Source organism: Anthonomus grandis, chromosome 1, assembly GCF_022605725.1.
Source record: "Anthonomus grandis grandis chromosome 1, icAntGran1.3, whole genome shotgun sequence".
Lineage (NCBI taxonomy): Eukaryota > Metazoa > Arthropoda > Insecta > Coleoptera > Curculionidae > Anthonomus > Anthonomus grandis.
Window position 1 is genome coordinate 20,376,015 of NC_065546.1, and position 27,093 is coordinate 20,403,107.

Genomic DNA, 27,093 nt, shown 5'->3' on the forward strand with positions numbered 1-27,093 from the left:
GTGTTCCCACCCAGACAACTAAACCATAATTTAAAATTGATTCGATAAGAGCTATATAGACTGATCTTAAAATCTGAAATAATTCCTTTTCTAAGTATCATTATTTTCTATAATATCATAGTGCATTTCTAAGTGAGTAGAATTTGTTTATTAATTTGTGAAGCTTGTCTGTGACGTAAAGAGAATAATCTTTCCATCTTAAATTTTTGTCAATTGTTATACCAAGATATCGATTGATTAAGTTTTAGCGTTATAGAATCGAAATTAGCTAAATTTGATTTGTAGAAAACGACATGAATTTTGTTTTAGAAATATTAGAAGAAAGCCATTTAACCCATTATTTATATATACGAGAGCCTGCACGAAATTCATCTTGATTTTTAGATGAAATTGTATATCAATTGAGAAATACTTTCAAGTCTTGTTTTTAAACTTTTCTGAAAAATTTTGGGATATTGTTTATTTAAGATACAGGTGTGTAGTTGGATAACTCTGATTTCAAATTGCCTTTATGAATTAGTGTTACAATAATAGACGTTGTAATGTTATCTTGAAGCTTCCAGGGACGTAACCAGTTATAATATGAGTAAGTCGCCTTTTTAAATATGAACCACTGATGTTCAGTGCTTTTGCAGGTATTATCTTCCCCTTATGACATGTAATTTCTTAAAGAATTTATGTATTCTGAGATCTCAGTATTATGAGTATTTGTTGCATTTTCATCATATGACTGAGGGGTTCTTGGAACTTTTGCAATGTTCCTCGATTGTACAGAAATATAGATTAAATGCGTTAGCTTTGTCAAGGTTGTTCGTTATTGGATTATTACTTTCATCCATTACATTAAATTTTTTATTTATTAATAATTTTGCAGGTTTTTTAAATATTATATTTATTTTCTTCTAGCAAATTCGAATAATTATTTTTCGTTAATTTAGTTGACTTAAATTGTTCCGATATTTGATGTCTGATTATTACATACAATATTACCCTGATTTTGATTAAGTATCTTTTTAAGTTGATCTCTTATTCGAATTGAGCATAGTATTCCATTAGTAGTACATGGTATTGATGTTATATTAATTATACTTTATGTGCTTAGAGAATTTTGACGAAGAAAGACATTTTATTACTATCTCTGTTAATTAAATTATTGACATGTTTATTACTGCGACGTTCATTAAGAACCTCTTAACACTTTTCGATGCTTAATTGTTGATTGAACTTTTCATAGTTTGTATTTGTTTTTTATCAGAATATGTATTTGAAGATATCTTAGAATTTTTAACTTTAACTCCAACTGAATGGTGTCATAATATCCGTGATATTATTTCTTACGATAAAATACTGACATGACTGCGTTTCATCTAAAATACGTGTGGGGGAATTTATATATTATAACCATATTTTGAAAGAATATTTAGATATTCAATAGTTTCTATAAAAAAGTTATTTAATAAATTTATACTTACGTCACCTAATATAATTTCTATTGGAGTTTTTTGACTATGGTTATTTTTAAGGTAATTATCAAGAGCGTGTAAAAAGTCCTATAACGGAATCCTTAATATTTAAAATAACTTTTAGTACATTTACTATTTATATGAGTAAGGTGTGTAAGTTTGTGATGAACCCGCTATACTATTTTTAATATATACTACAACTCCATCGTTTCTGTTATTATGATATTCATTATATACTACATTTTTCCCCTTCAGATGGAACTGGTTAATAGATGCTATACATCATGATCCCAACAACACAATTATGTCAAAACATTCAAATCCATTATATAATATTACCTAAGACTTTTTATATTTAAGTGTATAATACTAAAATAGGAAAATTCCAATATGTGATATTTCTGAATGTCGTGAATACAGTCAAGTAGGAAATTGTTTTGGTCCTGATATTCCTCCATGTTTCGAATAAATTAACGCTGTTCCACTACGAGTTCAGTTTTTACAGTCAGGTATGCGTATCTGTTTTGTTAAAACTTAAGAAAAGCAAGTAAATATAAAATCCTCATCCATTTTTTCCAAAAGACCACACAACATGTAAACAAACAAACAAAAAACAATGTCACGGTCTCATAAGCAAATTTTACTGGCTACACGTGTTTCGCCCTGTAAAAGCAGGGCATCATCAGGCCTTAGGACCTACACATACACTGTTAAATTAACAACAATAACCTCTATTATTGTTAGAGTTTTTCAAAATCTTTGGATGTCAAATTCCAGGAAAACATAATTAAAGTGTGAAGTAGGGTGTCATCAGGTTGCTATGCCATTAGAATAATTTCTAAGAACTTAGATGTTTACATTACAAAAAAGGCTTATCATGCCCTTGTGGAGTCACATCTTCGCTATGGAATTTGTTTCTGGTGATTATATCTCTTTATTATAGGATTTGTTCTGCAAAAAAGAGCAATTGGAGCCCTTTTTGGAGTGAGGTGTCGTGTCTTTTGTCGGCATGTTTTTGTGCAAAGTAGAATCTTGACTCTTTGTTGCTTATATATGTTTAAAACAATAACTATGGTATTCAACAAGCACCAACAGGAAATTGTAGGAGACAGTTCCGTTGGAACTCGTCTCACATACACCCTTCGGTTGCCCATTCCACATTCAGAGGAAGGGAGAAGTTGTTTTATTTACATAAATAAAAAAAATGTTCAATCACCTTCCTCTTCGTATAAGAAAACTTAACTCTTATATTAGATTTAAAAAGCATTTAAAAATATTGTTAGTTACTAAGGCATACTATAAGACGAGTTTTTTAATGATGTTTTGTCCTGATTACCAAATATGTATGTGTGATTTGAAAAACAAACTATGTTTGCTTTCTGATATCTATTAGTCCTAAGTTTTACTGACTTAAGATTTAATAAGGCTTTTTCAATAACGGTTGGGACAATAAAGCTACTTTTTGAACTTGAAATTCAATACATAAAAAACTAAAGTAAACCCGCGGCTCCGCCCGCGTGGTACTTATATTATAGGGGCATGTCAGTCTTGGAAGGAATAGGAGAAGCTCACGAAAATTAATCAGATGGTCATATTCGATATGAGTAAGTGAGCGACTAAAACTATGTCTAAAGACTCCCTGGGGTTAAAACAAATTCCCATGGCAATATTTATGTCAATCCTTCCGCGAGTGAAAAGTTATAAATATATATAGTTATAGTTATATATATATATATATATATATATATATATATTATACATACAGTGTGGTGACTTTAACTGGAATAAATTCAGCTAAAACTAATCAAATTTTATCTCGCAAAATTCCTGAGACCCTTCGATTTTTGTTTATTTTTTTTCACATTTCAAGATAGTTTTTCTATTTTTTCACCTACAGGGGGGAGGGGGGGTCCAAATTAACCCAAACTTTTTTTTTTCAAATGGAAAGCCACTTTTTTTAAACTCTCATTGAAAAGAGCCCTTTTTCCTGATTAAATGGCCCTATTTACTTTTGTGATTATCTAAAGGAGAAATACGAGAAAAAAAAAACCATTAAATTATTAAAAGTCTCGAAATATTTTGTGTTGGTAAATTTTTGGCGTGTTTGTTTATTTTATTGGTATCGAGACATTTCCTGACATTGTTGTAGTGTCACTGTTAAAGTGAATTTCAACCAGTTGTTAAATAAGTTAACTTATATTGAAAAAATGCCTTATTTATCCGAATCCCACAAGATTGAAATCTTAATGATGATTGGTTATGGGGACAGAAGTCGTACTCAGCTAGAGGTTGTCCACTTATTCAGGCAGAAATATCCAGATTTGCCACCTATTAACCAAGGTACGGTTAGTAAAATCGAAAGCAGATTTCGAGAAGTTGGGCACGTGAGGGATGTTTCAAGACAAAGGTCTTCTAAAATCGATGAAAACACCCAATTAAATGTATTGTTAGCGATGGAAGAAAATCCGGTAACTGCAGCCAGAAGAGTAGCTCGCGAAAACTCTATTCATCATAAATCTGTGCTAAAAATTTTAAAAAGTGCAAACAAACGACCTTATAAAATGCAATCCGTTCAAGAGTTATTGGAAGACAATCCAGATCGCAGAGTTCAGTTCTGTGAATTAATGATGAACGCCATTGACAAAAATCGCATATCTTCGGAGTGGATCCTTTTTTCTGATGAGGCTACATTCACCCTAAATGGCCATGTTAATAAGCAGAACTGTCGCTACTGGTCTGACGAGAACCTACACTGGGTAAGGAAAACTAATACACAATATCCCCAGAAAACTAATGTTTGGGCTGGCATAATTGGCAGGCAAGTTATAGGGCCCATATTCTTCAATGATACTTTAACTGGGGAAAGATATCTAGAATTTCTTGAACATGAACTAGTTCCAGTCTTACGTGCCTTATATCCGAGTCAGTTCGATCGAGATTTGTATGATGGAAGAATCTAGATGCAACAAGATGGTGCTCCCCCACATTATGCCCGTAATGTACTCCAGTATTTAGATGACAATTTTCCAAACAGATGGATTGGTAGAAGGGGTGCAATCGAGTGGCCGGCACGTTCTCCCGATCTCACCCCACTTGATTTTTTTCTGTGGGGACATTTGAAAAGTCAAATTTATATGAGCAAACCAGGAAACCTAGACGAACTCAAAGAATGTATTAGGCAAGAAATCCGACAAATATCTCCAGAAGTGTTAGAAAATGTCAGAAACGAATTTTATTATCGTCTTGGGCTTTGCCAACAAGTAAATGGTGCTCATTTTGAGCATCTTATACATTAAACGCAACTTTTAATAATTTAATGGCTTTTATTTTTTTTTTCGTATTTCGTACTTCTTTAGATAATCACAAAAGTAAATAGGGCAATTTAATCAAAAAAAAAGGTCTCTTTTCAATGAGAGTTTAAAAAAAAAGGCTTTTGAAAAATTACGCTTGAAGTAACAGTTTTAAACTCATTGGTATTTGATCAAAATTTTGGTCATATGGCATTTTGTATTCATTCAAATACTTCTCTACAATATTGCTTCAAGTCGATTCCGATTGTCTGATTTGCTATTTTCGACACGGAACAATCAGCAGATGCTGTGTGATTGCATACTCCATACTGTTGAGTCTTAAAGCGCTATTTTAATTTTTTTTTAATATTTATCATCATGGCTGTTCAATTAATTAACAAGTTTTATGGGAGCAATTCGGCAGTACAATGCAGGGATTTATTCTCAGTAAATTTTGAAAATAGACCGATTCCTTGTGCTAAAACTATTTCAAATGTCGTGTTAAATTTTGCGACATCTTTTTGCCTCTAAGAATATAGAAATTGTCACATCAAAGCTCAAGAACCACCTATTGAAAGGGTCCAGGAGATAGAACGGCGCGGCGTGAAGAAATGGTTCACAAACCAAGATGGCTGTCCTGCTCATACTGCGGTTAGAGTAAAAATTGTTTAACAAATACTTTTCCTAACCGCCTTATTACTGGGACTGGCAATATTAAATAGCATCCAAGATCTCCCTATTTGTCACCAAATGACGTTTATTTATTGGGTTATCTTAAGGAGACTATTTATAAACATCATAATAGTAGGCCAACGAATTTAGAGGAATTGAGAAACAAAATTGTTGAATCTGCCAATTCCATTTCCCTCAAATTCTTTTGGAAATAAAAAACAGCTTTTACGATAGGCTAACCTTTTGTGTAGCTAAAGAAGGAAGTTTTTTTAAGCCTTTTATTTAAAGAATTATTTTTTAAGCTTATTGATTAGAGTTTTATATTTCTGGTTGTTTTAAATGTTTACATTCGATTTTTATGTGTATATTTTATTTTAATGGAACAACGCTTTAATATTAAAAAAATGTAATTAAGAATCTATGAGGGCTTTACACATGTAGTTCCTGCATTAAAAAAATATTAAACCAATGCCACGTAATATTTTTTTTAAATTTTGCCGCAAGTGATACCGCTCTCACCGATGTCAGACGCTTACCAAAATAAAATTTAAAATAATCGACCTCGAACACCAGCGTACTGTCGCGGCGGCAGAGTTGCAACATCTCGCCTGTTAGGAACTTTATATGTGTAGTGATCCATTCGCAAATCTCTATATGATGTTCAATCGCAACTTTATCATATCCACAAAGATTTACAAATACATACCGCGAAAAGTATAACGCAAATTTATAAATTAAAAGATTTATAAATTAAGATGAAGGAGTATGTGGACGTGCGGGAAATGTAAAATGTGAATGAAATATGTATCGAAATTAACGTACATATATAACGTTTATACACTATTGTGCATAAATATAGCAACAAGCGATGTTTTCAAAAATATTATTTGCTCCTTTATTTATTCCATATTAATTCTTTACTTTTAAGTCCACGCCTCTTTATTATTTATAAATATACCGAGATATTATAAGAATGCCAATGCAGAGTAAGGAACTTCATGTTTGTTTATTTAGACAATGTGCATAAATATAGCAACATTCTTGTTTCGCATTTATTTTATCAGTTAAATATCGATTTACCTGCTGTAAAGTTGTTATTTTTGAATCTCAGAATTAACTTAAAATGGGTCGCTCAAAAACCGTCTCTGGTGATGAAAGAAAAATTATTGTGGAGCATTACAAAAATGGTGTTAGGCAGAGTAACATTGCAAGAAGCTTACGGCTTCATAGGTCAATCGTATCCAGAGTTTGCAAAGAATTTCGCCTTACTGGAACAGCTGCACCGGCGCCTATTCCTGGTAGACCCAGAAAAAACAAATTTGAGGATGGATAGGCAGCTGCTACGAATTTCCAAAGAAAATCCTTTTTTGTCTTCTTCCCAAATTTTGGCAAAATTAAAATAGGGTGGAGGAGTAAACCTCAGTTCCAGTACCGTAAGGAGAAGATTACTTGATGCCAACTTACCTGCTTGTCGCCCCGCCAAAAAACCGTTACTCTCAAAGAAGAACGTCAAGGCTCGTTTTCACTTTGCCCAATCTCGTGTCCACTGGTCTGTAGCTGATTGGAAGAAAGTCGTATTTAGTGATGAATCTAAATATAATTTATTCAGGACTGATGGAGTGATGTACGTCAGACGCCCCAGTGAACAAAGATTAAACAAAAAGTACATTTGCCCCACAGTTAAACATGGAAGGGGAATATTCTTGTATGGGGATGTTTCTCGGCTCGTGGCATGGGATCCATAGTAAGAATAGTGGGCAAAATGGATCGTTTCATGTACAAAGACATTCTTCAAACACATTTAGTGTCATATATGGATGAAGTCATGCCAGTAACAGCCATATTTCAGCATGACAACGATCCAAAATATGCTTCTCAATTTGTTAAGAGGTGGCTATCCGATGAAAAAATAAATGTAATGGTCTGGCCATCTCAATCGCCAGACCTAAACCCTATAGAGAATTTATGGCATTACAATGACACCAAAATCAGGCACCTAATATGCTCTAATACAAATATTCTCTTTGAAATAGTGGAAAAGGCTTGGAAAGAAGTGAACAATGACTATATTATGAAATTAATTGAGTCCATGCCAAGACGATGTGCAGATGTTATAAAGGAGAAGGGGTACTACACGAAATATTGAATTGATTTTAATTTAGTTGGGTTATATTTTTTTTAGAATCAAACCTATTTTTTGTTGCTATATTTTTGAATACAGATTTGCGAATGGATCACTACACATATAAAGTTCCTAACAGGCGAGATATTGCAACTCTGCCGCCGCTACAGTACGCTGGTATTCGAGGTTCGAGCTCGATTATTTTAAATTTTATTTTAGTAAGCGTCTGACATCGGTGGGGGCGGTATCACTTGCGGCAAAATTTAAAAAAATATTACGTGGCATTGGTATAATATTTTTCTAATGCAGGAACTACATGTGTAAAGCCCTCATAGATTCTTAATTAAATTTTTTTTGAATATTAAAGCGTTGTTTTCATTAAAATAAAATATACACATAAAAATCGAATATAAACATTATAAAAAAACAGAAATATAAAACTCTAATCAATAAACCTAAAACTTAATTCTTTAAATAACAGGCTCAAAAAGACTTCCTTCTTTAGCTAAACAAAAGGTTAGCCTATCGTAAAAGCTGTTTCCTATTTCCAAAAGAATTTGAGGAAAAAGGAATTGGCAGATTCAACAATTTTGTTTCTCAATTCCTCTAAATTCGTTTGTCTACTATTATGATGTTTATAAATAGTCTCCTTAAGATAACCCAACAAATAAAAGTTATTTGGTGACAAATAGGGAGATCTTGAAGGCCATTTAATATTGCCAGTCCCAGTAATAAGGCGATTAGGAAAAGTATTTGTTAAACATTTTTTACTCTAACCGCATTATGAGCAGGACTGCCATCTTGTTGAAAATAGTCTGATCCCAGTTCTATATAACGGAGGAGTTGAACGCCAGAAAGAACTTTGTTTTGTAGCAACTCAAGGTAATTTTTGAGAATATTAAATCCGGAACTGAAAACTTTTGTGCTCATTTTCCTGATTCCAAAACCCAAGTACATAAACCATTTCTTCACGCTGCGCCGTTCTATCTCCTGGAGCCTTTCAATAGGTGGTTCTTGAGCTTTGATGTGACAATTTCTATATTCTTAGAGGCAAAAAGATGTCGCAAAACTTGACACGACATTTTAAATAGTTTTAGCACAAAGAATCGGTCTATTTTCAAAATTTACTGACAATAAATCCCTGCATTGTACTGCCGAATTGCCCCCATAAAACTGTTTAATTAATTGAACTTTTTCGGAAGGGTTATAAACAGCCATGATGATAAATATTTAAAAAATTTGAAATAGCGCTTTAAGACTCATCAATATGGAGTATGCAATCACACAGCATCTGCTGAATGCTCCTTGTCGAAAATAGCAAATCAGACAATCGGAATCGACTTGAAGCAATATTGTAGAGAAGTATTTGAATGAATACAAAATGCTATATGACCAACATTTTGATCAAATACCAATGAGTTTAAAACTGTTACTTCAAGCGTAATTTTTCAAAAGCCCACTCTAATTTTCAAGTAAAAAAGAGATAGATAATGTTTATTTTTCTTAATTCAAGAACACTTGAATTCTATTTCGGTATTTATGCTTTAACAAAAATTGTTAAAGCACTAAGTCAGTAGGGTTGTGTCGCGCGAGTTCTTGTTTTGTAATATTTGGTGGTAATTTTGCAGAACATATTTATTGAGTTTTTTTAGTTTTTGAAGCGATTGTCCTTGCCTCGTTTTATTATACTACATAGAAATTTTAAACGCTTATATTCCTGGTTATCAACATATAAAGCCTAGTTGTTGACGCAAAGGTTTATGTTCTTTATGAAACCATGATACTTTGATCTGAACAGGTATTGTATGTTTTTCCGAGAAATGAAAATGTTTATGTCATTTCTAGGATCTCAATAAATTAACCTTCTGTAGTTCCTATATTAATATTTTGGAAATGAATTCATGACTTGTGTTATGCACATTGACATTAATAAATTCATTTAAATTCGAACGTAAAATATTCAATTGACAACATAATTAAAATACGAAATTCATCTTTGCATAACACCAATCATACCATATCCATAGTTTGCACACACATACTTTGGTCCATTATGCTGCAGAACTGTACTGTAATTTGTTAATTAATTTGTACTTTTTGGGAAATAAATACTTCTTTTATTTGATTTGGGTTTGATCCCATTAATATTATGACAACGAAACTAGATTTATTTGTAGTATTTTAAATACAAAAAGGATTTCAAAGAACGATCGTTTTATAATATCCAGAATCTATCTCAATCAATACCACAAATGAGTTTTATTGCCCAACGTAGCGACCAGACCTTTATTAAATTGGCCATGTTGAAACAATAATTACTGTTACTATTACAAATAATAACTATTTTGTTATTATAAGTCTAAAGACGAAAGAACTTTTGCTTTTTACAGCTTTCTTTTTTGAAAGTCCTGTCCTCATAAATCCACAGGTGATATCCTTATGCTTTTAGAAATACTTGCTTTTTCCTTTTACAACTGTTATCTTTATGACGGGGTGACCAATTGAAAGAAATGCGAGAGATAATTTAGCGTGTGGTTCTATAAATTGTTATAATAAAAATCTGCTGGTCACACGTCTTCGGATTCGTGTATTAATGTGCCCATCACAATTATTTATCATTTTAAACTATGTATAATTTGCAGCCAAACAACCACCTGATCCAAGATGGCGGTGAGTTAATAGAGGAGGCCAATACTTCGTCGGAAGAGGACGAAATAGAACCGCCCCCTCTTCCTCCGCCGCGCATTGACAGTCTTGCAGCATCCGCGGCCTCCCAACAAAATGGTCTTGCTGATAAGCCACTGCCAACTATACCACAGAGCGTTTCGTATAATGATTTCACTTATAAAGGAAACGGTGATGAAAATGGTGAAGAGGTGAGTAAATCTATTGACTTAGCTATGGCAATTCTCTAAAAAAAATGTCCTTGTATTATCTAACATGCATTTTATTTTTAACTCTATCATTAACTTTAGTCTTTTTTAGAATGTCATTCTTTTCAAGGTTTTTTAAATGTTCATTTAAAAGATCGCAAGAAAAATGCTCGCCGGAATCATTTTCGTTACCTCGCGTCTTTAGCGAACAAATTTATGTTTTTATTGCCCCATTAAATATTTATTGTTATAGTGTACATTGTTATAAATATATCGTTTCTGAAATGTCACTTCAGTCAAACAGCTGAAATTTTTTGATTTTCTGTGAGTACAAGGTAGCTATTATCTCCCAACTATCCTAACATATTACAAACACTAAATTCTCGTTAATCGTTAAATTAAAGAAACACGAAGAAAGGATAACAGTTTTATTTATTATTGGTATTTTTCAAGTTACATCATTTATTTTAACGGTATGTTGTACTTATCAAATTGATATCGATGTTCACCTATATAAAAGTTGTATAATAAAAGAAATAATAATCGATTTTAAAGACTAAAAATGTTATTACACAGATTTTTTGATATTCTCGACTACCGTGTAAACACTTAGAGATATTATAGAAATGTTGGAAGAGGATCCACTGATTTGTACTAGAGACATAGCAGCTTAAGTTAAAGTTTCTTATAGTAAAGTTTACCAGTATTATATACAAAAATTTATGATTTGCAAGATTAATTTTCTGTACCGACAAAGGTTCATATTCACACTAAATGTTATTATAAGTAAATATTATTATTTTCCGGAAACTGCTAAACATTTTTGCCTGTACCTGTTTTATGGGCCAATCCAGAAACGAAAGATTTTGTGTTTACCGTAAATTATACAGTGTTATGAGTAACTTGGAATCTTATATTGTTTATGTTTCTTATAAGTGGTTGTGATCTTTATGATTGCAGGATTTTGATGGAATTCGCGTTTATTATTTCATTTTCTTTTCACAACCTTTGTCCGTTTATCATTACATATATTTTTCGTAATTCCTTCAGCATTGTGCATTCCGTCTGCAATGTGGGTATGGTGCCCCAGGTAATGCATCTTGATGGGGCTAGAGGTGAACATGGTGTCGATATTACCAACCTTTTCGCTAAATTCTTCTCCTCGGTTTACAATCCAAAGAAAAATATTTCTATCAATGATACTGGTATTTATGACAATCTTGATCATATTGACAACACTGAAATGGAAAAGCCCCTAATGGCATTTCAAATAGAGTTTTAAAATTGTGCTCTCAAACCCTATATATTCCTCTCTACTATATGTTTAACCAGTTTTTAAACTCTGGAATTTTCCCTGAAGTATGGAAGCTCTCCTACATTACTCCTATCCACAAAAGTGGTGATAAGTGCAATATTAAAAACTACAGCCCTATACGTATTTTATGAGCAATACCGAACATATTTGAACAGTGTGTCATGCAAGTGCCATCAACTCATTTCCAAGGTAGAATATGGTATTCGAGGTTCGATCTCGATTATTTTAAATTTTATTTTAGTAAGCGTCTGACATCGGTGGGGGCGGTATCACTTGCGGCAAAATTTAAAAAAATATTACGTGGCATTGGTATAATATTTTTCTAATGCAGGAACTACATGTGTAAAGCCCTCATAGATTCTTAATTAATTTTTTTTTGAATATTAAAGCGTTGTTTTCATTAAAATAAAATATACACATAAAAATCGAATATAAACATTATAAAAAAACAGAAATATAAAACTCTAATCAATAAACCCAAAACTTAATTCTTTAAATAACAGGCTCAAAAAGACTTCCTTCTTTAGCTAAACAAAAGGTTAGCCTATCGTAAAAGCTGTTTCCTATTTCCAAAAGAATTTGAGGAAAAAGGAATTGGCAGATTCAACAATTTTGTTTCTCAATTCCTCTAAATTCGTTTGTCTACTATTATGATGTTTATAAATAGTCTCCTTAAGATAACCCAACAAATAAAAGTTATTTGGTGACAAATAGGGAGATCTTGAAGGCCATTTAATATTGCCAGTCCCAGTAATAAGGCGATTAGGAAAAGTATTTGTTAAACATTTTTTACTCTAACCGCATTATGAGCAGGACTGCCATCTTGTTGAAAATAGTCTGATCCCAGTTCTATATAACGGAGGAGTTGAACGCCAGAAAGAACTTTGTTTTGTAGCAACTCAAGGTAATTTTTGAGAATATTAAATCCGGAACTGAAAACTTTTGTGCTCATTTTCCTGATTCCAAAACCCAAGTACATAAACCATTTCTTCACGCTGCGCCGTTCTATCTCCTGGACCCTTTCAATAGGTGGTTCTTGAGCTTTGATGTGACAATTTCTATATTCTTAGAGGCAAAAAGATGTCGCAAAACTTGACACGACATTTTAAATAGTTTTAGCACAAAGAATCGGTCTATTTTCAAAATTTACTGAATAAATCCCTGCATTGTACTGCCGAATTGCCCCCATAAAACTGTTTAATTAATTGAACTTTTTCGGAAGGGTTATAAACAGCCATGATGATAAATATTTAAAAAATTTAAAATAGCGCTTTAAGACTCAACAATATGGAGTATGCAATCACACAGCATCTGCTGAATGTTCCGTGTCGAAAATAGCAAATCAGACAATCGGAATCGACTTGAAGCAATATTGTAGAGAAGTATTTGAATGAATACAAAATGCTATATGACCAACATTTTGATCAAATACCAATGAGTTTAAAACTGTTACTTCAAGCGTAATTTTTCAAAAGCCCACTCTAATTTTCAAGTAAAAAAGAGATAGATAATGTTTATTTAGTTAATGGCTAGAGGTGAACATGGTGTCGATATTACCAACCTTTTCGCTAAATTCTTCTCCTCGTTTTACAATCCAAAGAAAAATATTTCTATCAATGATACTGGTATTTATGACAATCTTGATCATATTGACATAAACGCTGAAATGGAAAAGCCCCTAATGGCATTTCAAATAGAGTTTTAAAATTGTGCTCTCAAACCCTATATATTCCTCTCTACTATATGTTTAACCAGTCTTTAAACTCTGGAATTTTCCCTGAAGTATGGAAGCTCTCCTACATTACTCCTATCCACAAAAGTGGTGATAAGTGCAATATTAAAAACTACAGCCCTATACGTATTTTATGAGCAATACCGAACATATTTGAACAGTGTGTCATGCAAGTGCCATCAACTCATTTCCAAGGTAGAATATTACCGCAACAGCATGGGTTTACCCCCGGTAGGAGTGTAAATACCAACTCATATTTACTCACCAACTATATTTTTAAAGAATTTGAATCAGGGCTTGAGACCCATGCTATATTTTTTAGCATGGGTCTCAAGGCCTTCGACAGGGTCAATCACTCATTACTACTTTCAAAGCTCTCTATGTACGGCTTGTCGGGGATCTTGCTGAAATGGGTGTTCACCTATCTAAGTGATAGACAGCAACAAATAAAAATAGATGGTCATCTTTCGGGTCCATTCCTAGTCACATCTGGTGTACCTCAAGGGTCTCATTTAGGTCCTCTTTTCTTTATTCTTTTCATTAATGACCATGGCAAATTGCTTACTTATAACTTCCTCATGTTTGCTGATCACCTCAAACTTTTTATCAGTATAACATCTTGCAATGATGTGCTTAAACTTCAAGATAATTCCAAATAATCATCCATTACTCTCAAAGAGACTTAAGTATATGAACAAAGGAGCTTTTAAAACTGCAAACACTTTGAAAAAACACTTGATAAACACAAAGGATAAAATGGAACAAACTTTAAAATCTGGGGTGTATTCTTTGAATTGTGGTGAATGTTCCGCTGTGTATGTTGGTCAGTCTGGTAGAAGAATTTCCACTAGGGTGAAGGAACATATAAGTCTTTTCAACAATTATAAGGACACCGATATTAAAGAAACAAAGTCAGCCTTTGCAAATCATCTTTTATCGACTGGTCATAACTTTTCGGTGTCGGATGACGTAACTATATTACATGAGTGTGGAAAAGGTAAAAAACTAGATCTCCTTGAAAAGCTGGAGATTACAAGAGCTAAGAGAAGCCCAGTATTAAATTGTGTTAATGGTATCTTTAATTTTGAACCTAATCTCATTTTCAATAATCTCCAATAAGATTTTAATCTTGTCTCATATAATATAATTATTCGCATACTACATTATTACCCCGATTTGGCGTAAAGGTATAATATGCTTCGGACTTCGGATCCAGTGGTCTCCGGTTCGATCCCTATTAAATTAAATCACTTTTTTTTGAAAAAGCTTTTTTTACATTTTTTGTCCTTTCATAATTGTATTTGTTTTCATTCCTTTTAAGATAATATGTATAATATGTACTGGATGTGATATTTGGCGTTTTAAAGTCCATATTTTAGTCAATAACGATACACGATGGTGTAAACTTATTTTATTTTATATTTTTTATTGATGTTAGTGTGTGGCTTTTGTATTTAGATAGATATGTCTTTTCTGTTAATTGGCGTTCTGTCCTGTATCATTTAATTTTAATAATTTTATTTAGGTCTGATGATGCCCTAATACGGCGAAACGCGTAACCTAAAATAGACGCTTGATTTATGAGACTTAGACTTTGAGTATACTTTCTCCCTCCTTTGTTCAAGATAATTGTGACATTGTTTTTTTTGTGGTGCCAGGCAAATGATATGCAATTAAACACCAACAAGTGTAAATTTTTAAGATTCAGTAGACTCTTGAATAAAATGCCAGTTGTGTATTCAATTAATAATGTAATTCTTGAGGAGGTCAGTGTAATTCAACACCTGGGTGTGTATCTAGATTCCCAACTGACATTTTATTTTCACTATGAAAGTATTATTTTGAGAGCCAACCAAATGTTAGGCTATATCAAACGGTGATGCAAAGATTTTAAGAATGTATTCGCTTTAAAACAATTGTATATTGCATATGTGAGGTCTTTACTTGAATTTTATAACATTATTTGATGTTCCTATTTTCAAATTCATATTGACAGAATTGACACAATTCAAAATAAATTTCCAAGATATGCTAGCTATACACTCTTAAGTCTGGGATAATATTAAATAGTGAACTTACTACGTCAACCTAAGTCTATTGACGGCTAGAAGGGAGTATTATGATGTTTGTTTCGCATGCAAAGTGTTAAATAACTATATAGATAGCCCAGAGTGTTTAGGCACCTTTAAAATTCCTGTTCCATCATACCAAACACGTAATAAATCCCTCTTGCATCTGCCATATTGCAGAACATTTTACTTGCTTCACAGCCCAGTAAACCGAATCTCAAATAAGGTTAACAAATAATGTAATGTGTTACATTATTTTAGTTGTACTTCCCCAAATAAATTTAAGTGTGAAGCAAAGAAAGCTGTTCTGCACAATTAAGAAATAAAATAATTGGATCTTCTTTTTATTTCTCTTTATGGGTGTTTTATGAAGTTCTTTTGACATTCTTTTGTTCGATTCTGTGGACACATATTATACTGTTCATTGCCACTAACGTTAAGCTTAAGATTACTAACTAGAATTAGTATTAATATTGTCAACTGTAACATTCATCAAAAGTAATTTACGTTAATAAATAAATAAATTGGCAGTTTGGTTGAAAATAAACCGCCATCTTCATCAGTAACAACATTATTTCGTGCTTTGCCTCTTACTACTATCGCTCACCTCAAAAATGCTTATTACGCCATATTGATTGGCATCTGCTACGGAAGAAGAACCATTTGATGCGGAATTTAAGTTGATAAAGCAAGTCCCGATCCGCGATCATGCATGTATCTCGTTTTTGGAGGCGGTTGTGTTGCTGTTGCACACTTGTTCACATAATTTAGGGTTTATTTAGAAGAAAATTAATAAATTGTATTCTATATTCTTGGCACACAATTAATGGACTTCGGCTCTGTTGCCAGATGAACTTGGTCCGACTTAAAGGAGCGGAATGCACCTATTTCTTGGCCCATACGCTTTCCAGACTTAACGTTTTAACATTTTTTTCTGTGGGGCTATTTAAATTAGTAGTTCTAGAAGGATGGAGAAGTAAATATTTCAACATCGCATTTCTAATGCTTGTGATGTTATTTGTGGACACCAGGATTTTATTTCCTACCATTTTATCTTATGGCATGATAACTAAAGTAGTATCATTTATTTATTTAGTTTAGAAAATATTATCTCATATGCTCATTTATTGAATAGAAGAAAAAAATATACTTATTCATATAGGAGAAATATCAAATTAAATCTTAAACAATACCTTTCGTTATATTTAATTCAATCTAAGCCCAATAACTCTTAAATATGTACACTAATTTACTTGAGGTATAATAGATTCTTTTAACGGGTTCGGCACGAAGGAGGCTGTTTAGTATTCAGGTGTTGGTTCAGAGGTCTATTTCATAGACGATAGATACCTAAAATAATTCCAAACCTTTACTGGAACCAAACTGCACAAATTAGGACAGATCAACAGAAGTTCAAACCAAAACGGATGTCCGACAGGGTTGCATCCTTTACTTTTGCATATAAATTGCTTCTAATATTTACTCAATAATTTGAAAGTGCTGTCGAAAACCATCCTGAAGGAATTTTAAGCATAAAAATAAATAACCTTAGATACACCGACGATAACGTTATAATCGCGAACTCACGTTCAGATCATGCTTGCCGATGTGGCAACTAATAGTTCAGAATTTGGATTAAATTTAAACATCAGGAAAACCAAATAGATCTTTAATAAGAATCAGATTGGAGGAAGTATTTTACAGGTATAATACCAACAAATCGTATGTGTTCAGTCATACATCTATCTTGGATGCCAGGCCAATGAAAACTGGAATGCTATGCTGGAGGTCCGTGCCCGAATAGAACAAGCCAATATCATTTTTAAATATGAGGTTTATGTTGTGGTGCCGAAATTTTTCGCTTTCTTTTTGGACTCGAATACTACATTGTTACGTTTACCACTAACTAAAACTCTTTATTTTGCTCTCGACACGTGTTTCGCTAACGATGTTAGCGTTTTTGGGAAAAGATTTAAACTCAGTTTTGTGATACACATTACAAAACATTCATAAAACTCTCGTGTTTTGAGTGGGTGTGACACTCAAAGGTTCCAAAAGGCTTGCAAAAATGTCAAAAATCTCGAGGTCGTGATCACGTTTAAAGAACGGACGATGGACTTCTTTTGACACAATCTCAGAAACGAAAAATATCGACACCTCAAGTTCATTATAGAAAGTAGTACAAGAACGGAAGTATAGATAACGCTAATGATTGCCAACGTTTGTAGAGGACAAGGCACTTAAAGAAGAATAAGAATATAAATACTTCTCTACTAACTCAGGATTTTTGTCAATTCTATATATTATGTTAAAAGTTAAACGATTTTATTAAGTTTAAAATTTAAATTAAAGTTTAGCAAGAAGAAAACTAAAATTATCTATCCAAATAATTGAGTTGTGTTCATTGTTGGAAACTAAATCATGCCTTGGTTTGGAGGTGTTTGAAGTTATGTGGATAAAACTTTTTAGACGTTTTTAATACAACGATTTAGTTCTAGCTTTAACCTTGCTTATAGCTTAAATCCCAATTTTCCAAGCTCAATAATTTCAAGATTCTGACTTGACGGACTAATTCTAAATTCAGATTAGAGTTTTTCCAAACAAAAAAAATTACATTATCCTCCTACAACACCAAACCTTGCAGACCTGTGTTATCGATTAAATAAAAATTTAGAATTTTTAGAAAAAAATTTACATGAAGCATCTAATCTAAATCAAATCAATTAAAAAAATGCTTTATTGTATAAAGTCCTTTACAGATATGCTAACATATAGAGTGTAAAAGTAAACAAAAATGTAAAAATTGGATAGCCTAAAGCCATTAAACACTAATTAAAATTGTATAGTATAAGTAAAATGTACGAGGAGATATACATATAAAATAGGGTAATTTAAACAAAAAAAGAAACAAACGAAACAAAATAAATACATTATAAGAATAATAGGAAAAAGTAAAATTAAAAAATGCGTGTTGTTAAAATTGGGCAGATCTAAAATATGTCCATAAAATTACCAATAAATTACAAGTCCTATACCGAGTGTCAATGATATTAAGACAACTAAAAGGAGATTATTAGAGAGATCAACGATAATCTACTTTGCGGTTTCTTTTATCATGGAAGGTCTTTTTAAGCGGCCTATGATTGACACGAAAAATTTGTCATCGAATAAATCAAAATTATAAAGAACCATCTAACTGTAAAGATCTGTTTTGTCGCAATTCTAATGGCACATCTTCCAGCAACAACGGCAATTGATTGGTCAAAAAGTTAAAACAGATGTTGCCATTTAAGGATTGTTCGAAAAAGTATGGCCCAATAATTCTGATTCCCAGTATACCACACCACACATTTAGGCACCAACGACCTTGGTGCTGAACTTCATGCAACCAATACAGATTTTCTGCAGACCAGTAATGAATATTGTGGAGATTGACTCTACCGTCGCTATGTGAGATGACTTCATCGGTCCAAAGAATTTTGAATAATTTTTTTTTATTTCCCCGAATCATACCCAACATCCAATGACAATAGTCCAACCTGATATGGGTGCATTCTAAAATTAATTAAAATTACTAGTAAAAATTAAAACAAATATTAGATAAATTCAAATAAGAGGAAATTCATTATTTCTATCGGAATCTTCAAGAAAGCCCTCTGGCGGCGACATACGAAACTAACAAAACTTCGAATACTAAAACACTTAAAACCCAAGAATGGCTCTTTTTAAAGAATCTCTCTCTTCACAACTCTGTTAAAGTCGACTAAGCCGTTTCTAAGATATAGGGTGTTTTTTACGGAAACCTTTGAATAGACCTCCCCCCCACCAATTTATTTTCAGAGATACAGCAAAAAAAAAACTGTCGAACAAAAAAGTTTCAGATTGTCATCTACTTTAAAGATCAAATATTTTTTTGTTAGGTTAATATATCGAAATTCGCAAAAACTTTACTTTTTTAGATTCAAGATCGCAATTACGCCATTTTACGGTCATTTTAGAAACTTAAAAATATTTTCTAGGTTTTTCTCTTGGCCGTTTTAGCAATAATATTTTTTACCGCAAGTCTTAAGTGACCATCCTGTACAATTCCCTTGTGGAACCTAATTTAAGTTACTGCTTTATCATATGGGTATGGGGATGTGCTTATAATACAACTATTAAAAAAATATCAATTACTCAAAACACTCTTCTAAAAATTATATTTAAAAAACTAATTCACTCAGCACTCTATTATGTCAATAAAATTATGTATCCTATTGATAAAAATTCTAGTGTATATAGTACCAGCTCAATGAAACAGAAAAATATGATTGTTCCATTTAAACCCTCAAACGTTACTCAGAGATTTATACCATGATGCAGTTCTTTTTAATAAACTGACTGCAGATTTAAAGGAATATGGTAATAATTCAAAAATCTTTAGGACCAAAACAAAACAGTTTCTATTTAACTCTCCTAAATAAATATCTTAAATCTTTTGAAAGTTCCTGCCAGTTTGCCGTCCGCCTCGTCGCTGTGTTCGCCTCATTTGCACCTTTATTATTATTTTATTTTATTATAAAATAGTAAGTATGTGGCTATTATCTATTGGAGGAGGTAGTTTTTACACAAGCTATTTTAGCTTAGGGCGATTTCTCTTCTCTCTTCTTTTTGTTACTGGGAATTGTTAGAAATTAGCTGTTTTTTTTTGGTATGTTCACATGAATTCCTATGTGAAAACAGTTTTGTATTACCTAATTTTTGAAATAAATTTGAATTTGACTTAACAGGTTGGGAAAACCCAATGGATACATACCGATTTGGCCGTATAATGTTCACTGAAAAACATCTTTTAGAAATGTATTACAGTTGATCATATAATCCATATCCATATTATCTATCCATATCTACATCATACTTCATCGTGTTTAGCTTATTTCTTCCTAATAATCATATTTTTGTTACAGAGACAAGTACCAAGTGGTCCCCTTCCAAATGTTCCTACTTTAGAGGAAGGCAGTAGTGAGGATTCCCTGGAGGAAGAAAGTGACGCGGATGAGGAGGACGAACCAGATGAAGAAGATCCCAGAGTCGAGAGTCCGAGCAGTGATGATGGGAAGTCAAAGTAAGTTATATTTGATTATTTTCTTTTTATGCGTTTTATAATGATAAAACGTTTTTATGATGATAAAATAAAATATTGGGCAGTAAATATTTCGTCTGTTTTGAGCTAATATATTTTGAACTGTATTTTGTTTTAAGGAAATTGCCTAGGCAGCCTAAAAATTCTTTATGTAAGTGGAATAGAAAAAAGTAAGTAAAATGGCACACAATATGAAGTAACTGTTATTTCTTGTTGTTGGATCTTGTTTTTTGTCTCGCTTATGTATCTTAGTATTTCTGGTGTTTTGGTCATTTATTAACCATATAATAACTCTTAATATGATGCAAATGTTGCTTTTATGTTTCTGTGTTTATTTTTCTTATAAGCGTTTAATACGTTTTATAATTTATTGTTACCTTCAGCCATGAGTAACTTATATACCAAAAAGCATCTCATGTTAATGTCAAAAATGGTAGGTCATACAGTTTGTAAAAAATATCAGTGTTGGCTAACTTAGGTAACAAATAGGAAAACGAACGTTGGAAAAGTTCTGTTCTATGCTTAGGAACATCAAATAAATCATTAAAACGCGTGTCTCTGTTATGAAGAGTATTTCTTTTATTGAGCTTATAGCTTGAGCAAATAGCCTGGACAGGAACTATCAAGTAACAGTTTTGCTAGGCAACTCAGGTGAAGCCTCTGACGATCGCATATTTTCAACCAACCAAGTTCCCAATATTTTGGAGTGATATGCTCTCTTACACTCACCCCAAAAATGAACTGTACACAAGCATTTTGTATTTTTTGAAGCCAGTATTTTGAATTTCTATTAAGAAAAGGCCAATAAACTGTGTCATCATAATTGCAGTATAATAAAACAAGCGATTCCGTTAACTTTATTTTCATCATTACTTGTGTTAATAATTTCCCTACTCTTGTACAAATTTTTCAATGCAGAGAAAGATTTTTGAACCACCTTCACAACCCGACTTTCAAACTTTAGGCTGTCATCAAAAATAATATCTAAATTTCTGTATTTATCTACATTTGATAATGCTATATTATTTACATTTTTTTTTAAATTATAACATTATCTTTAACCCAGTCCTTGTTAGGCCCAAAAAACATAATGGTAATAATTTTTTTCGGTACGAATAGCCTGGGTAAAAATATTTCGCATTCTTTTGTGATCCTCCCAATGGGTAATAATCTTCACATATCAGTTATGACGCCGCACGAAGAAAATCACCTAAGCGTCCAAAAATCCAATTTTTCATTTTAAGTTCAACCTTATAGATTTTGAGCTGATTTTTAATGCTGTACAATGGGAAAATTGTTATTACTTTAAATAGCGGAGTTATTGAATTTCAAAGTTTGCTATTTCCCATGTTTTTCAACGTCGTGCCTCGTCTTAAGTCTACGTTTACGTCATTTACTCCTCGTGTCAATCAAGCGACCTTTTAACGGCCATCCTGTAAAAGTTTTCTGTGGGCACTTGAAAGTGCTTCTGTGGGTGGGTTTTTTCGTGCGGCGTCACAATTGCTTATACCCATTTTATTTCATTCAACAGGTTCATCATTTGCATGATTTTGAGTTGAAAATGCAATTCTGCAATTGGATTAATAAAGAGATTGTTGTATAGGTGTATTTTGTTCACTGATGAAGCATAGTTCACGCGTGATGGTATAAATAATCTTCCCAATGAACACTGATGGCCTTATGAAAATCCTCACTCTATGGTAGAATATAATTTCCAACATAAATTTAGCATTAATGTTTTATGTGGAATGTTAGAGGATCATATTACTTGGGAAATCAATTAGAAAATGTCTGCTTTGATATAAGACGAAACATTTATTTGTAGTATGGTTGAGCCTCTGCATACTACAGCTTAGTGTAAGAGTTTTTTTTTTAAACCAAATCTTTCCAAACCGATGGATTGGACGGGGTTGTCCGTATAATTGGATATACATATGACCTAATCTATAAATGGAGCATTTTGTAATAGAAACAATTTTATGGAAGTGCAGGCCACGCCTAAGGCTTTTTGAATACAATTTATCAAATGGTCACAACACAGGTGCAATCTTCCTTGATAGCTCCTAGGCATTTGACAATATGTGAATCGAGGCTGGTCTACTCCTTATAAAACAAAACTGGCAAGCACTTTCCCATATCTTACCTTATCCCAGCAGAAGCTCTACAAGGATCGCCAGACGTTAATTCTTTAGATTTTTGCCTAAGGTTGGTTGAAATTACTGGTATATTTCGCTAAAGTAAATACAAAAGAAGCATTGCTGGATCGGATAGCAAACGCAGCACAGAAATTTGACCGAATCTGTCCACAGATCAAGTAAGAATTCACCACTCACATATCAACTTTTAAATCATATCATACTTTTACCAGGTATACCTTTTTGACTTAAAATGACAAAATAATTACTTAATTTCCTCCCGAAAATCTATTTTTATTCCAAAATTTCTATTAAAAAACAGAAGAATTAAATAAAAATGTCCTCGTCGACCCATATTTGTATAGACTTTTATGTTTATTTTTGGAGCCTGAATATGTACCTGAAGTATTGATATTTCCTCATGAATCATCCTGTATAAATTTATGGAAGTAATAAAAAGATTACTAATAATAAGGAATATTTCTACATATCTTCTTCTGAAAATGCATTATTATAATAAGAGCAAACTTTTTTAAGTTCCATATTAGAATCCTCGATTTTTTATTGCTAAAGAGATTTAACAGTAAATTATTTAGGTATCTATTTACCTTTAAGTATTATTTAAGTATTTATTTACCTTTTCAATCTGCGGTTACTGAACTAATGTTGAATCGTCGCAAGCTAGTCGGTGGCTAGTTTCATTACTGCATCCACCACGCTGCGCGAGAATTACTATATCATCTGCTTACTGAACTAATTTACTGAGTGTAGCAAGGCTTAAAAGATCATTAATGTTTTGAGCAATTTTTGAATAAATTTGTTTCTTGTTCTTTGTGAACAAAACATTCGGTTTTACAACCGACATGTTCAATTCATATGGTGCTTTATAAGTCGTTACGGAACAGTTAAATATATGTATATCTTGGTAAATTTTGTCTAATAAATCTGATAAAATTATTTTTAACTTGTCCTTAAAAACTGGAACTTTCCTGCTTATTGAAAATCAAGCTTTTTTACACCCATTTTAAAAGCCGGTGATAGGTCTCAAGTCAACAACTACAGACCTATCAGCATCTTGAGTTGTCTCTGGTGTAAGGTCTTTGAGACTATATAGTCTGTGACTATCTATCTCCAAGTGTGAAGGGCTGCTTTAGCAATTCGGATTTCTGCCCGAAACAAATGCTTTTGCCAGAGTAAACCATAAAATTCTAATAAATAAACTCAAGGATATGGGCATTATGGGTGAGCTTTTAGAGTGATGGAAATCTTATCTTATAGAAATAATACAAATTGTATGTGTTCAAAGTTTTCAGTCCACTGAAATTAAAATACCGTCAGGTGTTCCACAAGGTTCACACTTAGGACATCTAATCTTTAATATTTATGCAATTTGTAAAGATCTTTACAAATGTTGGGCTTTATTAAGCGTAGTACCAGAGACTTTCTTAGTGTTTCCTCAATTAAAGTGTTATACTGTTCCCTAGTAAGGCCACATCTGGATTACTGTTCTTCTATATGGTCCTTATCTTATAATATTCATATCCAGGGAATTGACACAGTTCAGTATAAATTCCTTAGATATATTGCCGATAAGGAACAGCAAAGAGGTTGATAACATAATTGATTTAGATCTGGAAAACTTACTTCAAATAACTACTCTCCAAAGCCCTCAAATGCACATAGATCTAACTTTGTTCTATAATTTACTCCACTTTCATTCTCATGGCCCCGAACTTAAAAGTAAAATAGGACTTCATGTCCCCTCTCTGCAAATTAGATTCCTTCCAGGTTAACTCCTATCGCACCAACTATAATAATCTGAATAATAGTCTGGTCAAAAATGAGTTTTGACCAGATTAGGTAAATTAGCAAATAACGTTTCAGTTCAGTTTGATTACTTTTAAAATAGCAAAATATTTAAGAAACAACTTAAGGATTTGAAATGCTGATTATCCATAATATTATTGTATCTTTCCTGTTTGTGGCGAAACAGAAAACTTATTAATTATTCTTGTTTTGTTAGTTAAGGTTTAATAAATACTCTGGTTACGCTTAATTAAACTTCTATTAAATTTTGACTGATTGTGATTTTGTATTTTTGTTATGTTTGCTTTTATCTTTAATTATTTTATTTATATTTTTTTGAATATCTATTTACTTAAATTATATATAGAATTAGTGTGATACCAGGGTTAGGATTAAATTAAATTTGATACTTTTAATTTTTCTATTGTAAATTTTCTAAATATTTGATTTTAATCTTAGAACATTGAATACCTAGAATAAGCCTATCTGCAAACCATAGGCGAGGTTGCTTGAGTTAACCATCTCTCAGACAATGATGTCAAATCGACTTTCCAATTTTTCATTCAATATATAATTTTCTTAATCCACTACAATTTTTTTTGTATTGTATTATATATTTTGTGTTGTATTTTGTTAAATAAATGAAAAAGGCTCCCAAAGGATTTGAATTAATCTTTTTTCTATAATAAATATCTAAACGCATTTGAGATGGTTCCCAACCTCTACAAACAAAAGTTTTTTAATAAAAAATTATTGAATTATTAGATATTAAAAAATATAAAGGGCTATGTAACTCCTACGGCTAAAAAGTAAAAGTTTTATCCATATCCTTTGGCAGTTCTAACCATTTATATAACATCTGATTCAATAATTTTTAATCAAAAAACTTTCGTTTGTAAAGGTTTGCAACCATCTCAAATCCGTTTAGATATTTATTATTTATTTCAGAAAAAAGTTTAATTCAAATGCTTTGGAAGTTAACCTTTTAATTAATTTTTATAAACCTTAGTTATATCCACTACAAACCAATTTAGTTAACCATTGTTAATATCTAGACGATAAATTATTAAAACTCCTTTGGAATTTGAGGAGATACGGGCATTATATTGATTAAATAATAATAATGGGCGCCGACTATAAATATGTTTTCGGCAAACGACATATGCTGCGTTCTCGATTTCGGTTGCTGGATATCGACCAGACACTACCTTCGTTTTTACACACATTAATTTTGCAGCATTTTGGGTTCGAATAAGCAATAAATTTGCTAGATTATAATAATATACTTAATTACACATTTTTTTAAATATTTTAGTATCCAATACTTAATAGATACTTCACAAATATGCTGTCTTTTATAATATTATAACCTAGAAGGATGACACCATTGACACCTAACTCAATAGCCTGTTAAAGGAACGATTTGAATTTCATTTTTTCCAATATATGTGACCCACTTCAGACTTCTTTATCATTTTTCAGCAAAAAGTGTGTTTTTAATATAAATATTAATTTAAAAAACACACTGAAACCACTCAAAACAATTTAAAGAATCCAACTTAAAAATATTGATTATTATTATTAGTGTTTAGTGTAAATATAGTACAAAATAGTTTTGGTAATTAAACGAGTTTCACTCTTTCTTTTGCTTTATAATAAAGAATGCAACTCAGTTTCTGCTAATTATAATAATTTATTATATTATTTTATTTTCTTCTGTTAAAATTGAGAAATCACTGGCGACATAGAACATTAAGCATGTTTATCAACAAAATATCCCCTTTGCCCCCTGTGTAGATGTTGCGCTCCGTCCAAAGCAGCCAATGTTTATTCTAGTGTATTCAATGTTCTAAGATTTTAATAATTTAATTTTAATATTGGCTGTGGCTTTTTGATAAATAAATCTCCTCGTCTAATATTGTAATTTTGTAAGGCAATATCTATATAACTATTAAGATTTTTTTGCACCTTTATTTAAATTGGATCGTATGCCTTCAAACTGCTTGGTTCCCTACACTCTCTGTCACTTTAATACTGGAACATAAAAATTCGGTGTCTGAGTTCAACTTATAGGCTTTCCTTTGCATCCACGGTCTCCTAAATAATCGTTTGAATCCATACACCCTACCCTACCCCAAGTCACTTATATTCACAACTTTAAGTATGGAAACTGTCACATGTGATTTTTGTATCTCTGTCTTATAAGCCCCTAAAAAAATGCAAAAAATGAAGTCTGTCATTAATAAAGTGTTTGAAATGTCAGGAATTATAATAAAAAATATAGAAAATAAAAAATAATATAAAAATTATAGAAATACTTAATCGGAAGCATTTTTGTGGAGTTCTATGACGATTGCGAAAAGTTTTATGTAATTTGAGAAGATTTTTCTTCTTTAAATTTGTTTTTACCAATACCTATGAAGATTAAAGAATAATATATGTTTATGGTTTTATCGTCAAATATACTATTTACGATTTCTATACTTAAAGCAGA

General features: G+C 32.0%; 1 protein-coding gene across 6 annotated transcripts in view; it reads left to right on the forward strand.

The window, feature by feature from the left end:
- The window catches only part of LOC126739462 (tyrosine-protein phosphatase non-receptor type 2), a 57,958-nt gene that overhangs the window by 20,479 nt on the left and 10,386 nt on the right, over positions 1–27,093 (forward strand). For 3 of the 6 annotated variants that reach the window (XR_007661638.1, XM_050445143.1, XM_050445162.1), the window contains exons 6-8: positions 10,190–10,423; positions 20,483–20,640; positions 20,778–20,828. Coding sequence is in view for 5 of the 6 variants with exons in the window: in XM_050445143.1 (XP_050301100.1) it covers positions 10,190–10,423; positions 20,483–20,640; positions 20,778–20,828 (443 nt within the window). In the remaining variant the exon portion in view is untranslated. The remainder of the gene's footprint in view (positions 1–10,189; positions 10,424–20,482; positions 20,641–20,777; positions 20,829–27,093) is intronic. The other 3 variants (XM_050445180.1, XM_050445153.1, XM_050445172.1) reach the window with 1 other exon arrangement.